Source organism: Grammomys surdaster, unplaced genomic scaffold (assembly GCF_004785775.1).
Source record: "Grammomys surdaster isolate TR1022 unplaced genomic scaffold, NIH_TR_1.0 374, whole genome shotgun sequence".
Classification (NCBI taxonomy): domain Eukaryota; kingdom Metazoa; phylum Chordata; class Mammalia; order Rodentia; family Muridae; genus Grammomys; species Grammomys surdaster.
Genome location: NW_021604793.1, coordinates 1247045 through 1251695, shown reverse-complemented (window position 1 = coordinate 1251695; position 4651 = coordinate 1247045). Strand labels below are relative to the sequence as shown.

Here is a 4651-nt window from a genome sequence, read left to right as displayed (position 1 = left end):
CCTTCATCCAACAAAGAAGCATGGGTAAAAACATTGTCTTAGAATTCCATAAGGTCAGAAAGACAGAAGGGAAATGAGAGAATTGGTTCTAAACCTCTTACTCCAATAACAAATTTAAAATAAAAATAAAAAGAGATGAGTGTTCTTATTGAAAGAATTGAAAGGATTAGTTAACTTTCCACTGAAGAAACACATGCAACAAATACAGACTGGTGTGAAGATTGTACCGTAGGTCACCTCCTTCCCTGGTGCCCTCTTTGCTAATCCCTACAAAACACATCTCTGAAACTTTTTATTCTGGGACAGCCAACATATAAAAGTCAGGATGGCCCCAGCCTAGGTGTCTGGTTCTGTCTGGAGGAGCCTGACCATTTGGGCCAAAGGGGAAGGGGATGGGCCCCATTTTCCCACCCCCTAATGGTTGTGAAGAAGACAAGAGAGGGCTTGTTTGGCCTCTTCTCCCCTCCTTTCTTTAAAATTGTATATTAAAATTGCAATACACCGGAGAGAGGAGAGAAGAGAGAGGAGAGAGGAGAGAGGAAAGAGGAGAGGAGAGGAGAGAGGAGAGAGAGAGAGAGAGAATCCTATCCTCAGCTCTACATATTTGACTGCAACAGAGGGAGACATCTGGCAGGAGGGTAGTGAAGCCAAGAAAATTCCTATAAATTTAAATTTGATGATGGTTACAATTAACTCCCCCCAAAACGTGTACTTAAACAGGAAGTGTTGCCGGGCATTTGGATGCAGTTTGAGTTGCACGTGAGGAAAAAAAAAAGAGTTTTAGGACTAACCATAGGATGTCCTCTGCTTCAGAGCTGGAGCAACCTTTGGTCACCTCTTGCCCTTGCTTTTGGAGCTGAGCACCAGTGTCCCCATACTAGCCTGTCTCACCTAAGAAGGCCAGTTTTCAGCAGCAGGCTCTCCCAATCTAATTCCAATTGTTGCTGTCTCCTCCTCCTCCTCCTCCTCCTCCTCCTCCTCCTCCTCCTCCTCCTCCTCCTCCATCACTACCACCACCACCTCTACTGTCTTGGGAGCACAGGAGGTTTTAAGAGGAGAGGGGGTTAATAAAAAGGTCAAATAAAATCATAATATTGAACAGAATGAAATATCTTTATTTACCACCAAAAAAAAAAATTCACAGCAATCCCTCTGAGACAGGAGTAGGGTGGGGATTGCACACATACACACGCACTCACGCACATGGATAGAGATGGATGATCAGAATCTCACTCCGGCTCAGCCTCCCCTTTCCTCTCCAGGTAGAGAGACTTATGAAAAATATTTACATAAATGCAGACCTCAGCTAGAGGGAGGTGCCCAACCCCATCTTCCTATGCCCCTTCCACCTCAATCCTGTTTCTTTTAAAAGAGGTACGAATAGCATAGATTAGCAATAAATCCACAGGGGTGGGGGTGGGGCACTGCTAGGGAAAAGGTTAGGACAACTCGATGCACCAGGTAGGAGTTTTCAAAAAGGGTCTACACATTTAGGGCGAGAACAACTAGGCTCAGGCGGGGCCAGGCGCAGTCGGAGGTAGGATTTGGACTTTGCACACCTAACACCAGGTCAAACGCACAGAAATTTCACAGCAAGGCAGGATCACATTTAGCTGACCCCTAACCAAGGGGCAAGGTGGGGTGGGGGCGGGGAGCCTGGGAGGTCTCGAAGACAAGGTGGCTCAGTGGATCTTTTCACTTGGGCTAGGGAAGACTTGAGTTCAAGGATTGTTCGGCTCTGGCGCCCACTGTGCCCGCCCCTCCTCTCACCCAATCCGAGCAGCAAGACTTTGTTGCAAGGTGTATTTTCTTTTAAATAAACAGTCTTGGGGCCTTGGCGCCAACGGGGTCCACTAACCACGGGTCAGACACTTCCCTCATCCCCTTTTCCAGGCTGGGTCTCTGTCCCCTACAGTGAATTAGACCCGAGGCAAAGGGGATTCTAGAAGGAAGTGCCAGTAACGGCAGTGGGGGGCCAGCCCTGGCCACAGTCCAGTTTTCCACCCGCGGAAAAAAAAAGACGAGTTAGAAGATAAAAAATAAAATAAAATAAAATAAATTTCCCACTTTCCCTCCCTCCCACCCCAAAGGGTCAGGTCTGCAGTTACAGCAGCGGATTTCCTGAAAAATACTGCAGCCGGTCTCTGCTCAGTTTTTTTTCTTTCATTCTTCTGTTCTGAAACCAAATTTTCACTTGTCGGTCTGTCAGGTTCAGCATTCGGGACAGCTGCAGCCGCTTCTCTTTGTTGATGTACACGTTGAAGAAAAACTCTCGCTCCAATTCCCGGATCTGGAATTTCGAATAAGGGCAGCGCTTCTTGCGGGTGCGGGGGGCGTCTGGAGGGAGGGGAAGGGGCAAGTGCGAGGAAAGGGGAGAGAGACACGTGAGACCCCGGGCGACCCCAGCCAACCCCGGCCGCTGAAAGCTCAGCGGCACAACTCCCAGTCCCGCCGCCGGGCAGCCCTCCCTCTAGGCCGGCGGCTCTTCTTCCGCATCCGCTGCGCTGGGGCAAACCTCGATCCCACTGCCAGATTCACTGAGAACCTAGTTCCCCCTGCCCCTCAGGCCAGAGCCCTAGCTGACAGGGTCTGCGGGTGTAGAAAAACCTGCCTGCCCCACGTGCTTTCCCAGGGGCCCTCTGTCTGCTCCTGGTCGCTGCCCTTGCCCTCCTAATGCTCCTGCAAATCCAGGATCCCTTCCCCCAGAAATCGGGGGGAACCGCGGAGAATCGGCGCGAAGAAGTGAGATCAGGAGAGAGCAGTGAGGAATCCGGGAGGAAACTAGCCAGTAGAGGTAGCCGGACACCCACGAGTCTCCTGCGGTGCCCTGGCGCCCCGGGACACCCGCCGCCTGCCTGCCTGGCTTCAAACACAGTCAGGCTGGGCCTACCCAGAGGCCTCAGACCCGGGAGAGTCATCGCCACCCTCGCCTGCAGCGCAGGGGAGCTCCGATCCTTTCTCCCACTCCCCTGTCACCGCCAAACCCCAGCTTGCCCCGGTTTCTTCTCAAAGACCAGCGAACACGTAATTTTGAACATTTTTTAAAAGTCGTTTTAAAAAGAAGCGGAGCGGCCATGGAGAGCTTTTCTGGACTCAAGTTCTGCCGCGTCGCTTCTGTCCCTTACCTCTCCCCTTCTCTGGATTTTTCCCAGTCTGTCCCTCGCCCTCCCCTTTCTCCCCCTCCACCCCTCCCCTCCCTCCCAACCCCCCAGCAGCCCGACTCCCCATCCTTTCTTAAACGCTCCTCTAAGTTCACGATCAAAGTTAATATCGCCCGCAATGGTGGCACTTTTAAAAATTTCACAGACCGAGGGAGATAACGGAGGAGGGGGGCTCACCCGGCTTTTCCAAAGAGCCCCTTTCCCTCCCTCCCCACCCCTTCTCCATCGTAAAAAGTCGAGTCGTTGGGAGAGAGGGCTTTGTAGGTTATAATAAAATCCTTTGAATGCTTATAAAACTCCACATAAAATCGGACTGACCCAAAACACGAGGCTGTCCGCGCTCCCCTGGCCTCCCCCCCTCCAGCCCTCCCTCTTTGCTCCCTCCCTCGCTGCCCTCGGGTTCCCGGCCGCTGCTACCTACTGGGGGCGGCTCCCTTGGCCGGCTCCTTGGTCGCCGAGTGGGACGAACCGGACGAGCTGGGATTCGTGTTCTCCTCCTCGGCCTCGGCCTCAGCACCAGCCTCTGCCCGGGACGCAAGTCCCGAGGCTGGGGGCGCCTCAGGCTCCCCCTTGGCCTCGCCCTTGCCGGAGCAGGGGGGCTCGGAGGGCGCATCTCCGCCACCGCAGTAGGCGTTGTCGAAGAAGCGGTCGAAGGCTTGGGGCAAGACGCTGTTCTTGTTGACTGAGGAGTAGAAGCCAGCGGGGGCCGCGTGCGGGGCGCTGGGGTGGTGGTGGCCGCCGTAGGAACCTTCATTTTTCATGAGGATCTCAGTGACTGTGGAAGGAGGCAGGCACTCCCGGTGCATAAGCTCGTCGGCAGCCGCATAACAAGACGAGTAGCTGTTCCGATGGTGCCACTTCCCGGACGGTTCCAGGCCGTAGGAGACCTCCCGGACCGGGGGCACTTGGGCTGAGTAGGGATAAGAAATCTGACGAGAGGGGGCCTGGGGCAGGAAGGAAGAGACAGTGGAGAACTCGGGCACGTAGTAAGTGCAACTGGGCAGATAGAGGTTGGAGGTGCAGCTCCCTCGCTCGCCGAAGTCAGCGCCCCTCTCCTTGCGCGAAGGCGAGCAGAAGTTGCCCAGGTTGACCGAGTTAAACATCGTTCTCTTCTCCTGCCTCCTCCGGCTGGAGGTTTTGGACCCGATCTAACGAGGGGGGAAATTTTGGGAAGGCGAGATGACGCGTTATCCGTCTTAGTCTCTCTCCCCGAGCACGTGATCCAAAGTAGATATTGTCATATATCAGTTCGGAGCACTTCGCAGACGTAGGAGGGGTTCTCTCTTAGGTAAGATCGGGGACGTTCAGGCGATTGGTTTGCAAACACCGCAGAAACATTATGAAAATCAATTGCAGATTTGTATTCGTTTTTCTCTCGTCACTCCCCTCCTCTCCATTCCACAGAGCGAGCAAAGGAGGAGAGAGAGAGGGTTGGGGTGGGGTGGGCGGTGGGATGGGCGGGGGCGGTGGCTGGGAGGGGGTAATTGTAT

General features: G+C 53.8%; 1 protein-coding gene across 1 annotated transcript; it reads right to left on the bottom strand.

Moving 5' to 3' along the window:
• Positions 1–1092: 1092 nt before the first annotated feature.
• Positions 1093–4264, bottom strand: Hoxc11 (homeobox C11). Its single transcript, XM_028781216.1, has 2 exons — positions 3583–4264; positions 1093–2337 (listed from the first exon to the last, which is right to left on the bottom strand). The coding sequence occupies exons 1-2, from the start codon at positions 4262–4264 to the stop codon at positions 2105–2107; spliced, it is 915 nt and encodes a 304-aa protein (XP_028637049.1). The 3' UTR covers positions 1093–2104.
• Between the last annotated feature and the right edge of the window lie 387 nt (positions 4265–4651).

Bases quoted from the DNA above. Each gene is read 5' to 3' on its own strand.
- Hoxc11 (XM_028781216.1), bottom strand. From the start codon at position 4,264: ATGTTTAACTCGGTCAACCTGGGCAACTTCTGCTCGCCTTCGCGCAAG. The intron at 2,338-3,582 runs GTAGGTAGCAGC...CCCTCCCTCCAG, and splicing joins GGCCAAGGGAGCCGCCCCCA to ACGCCCCCCGCACCCGCAAG.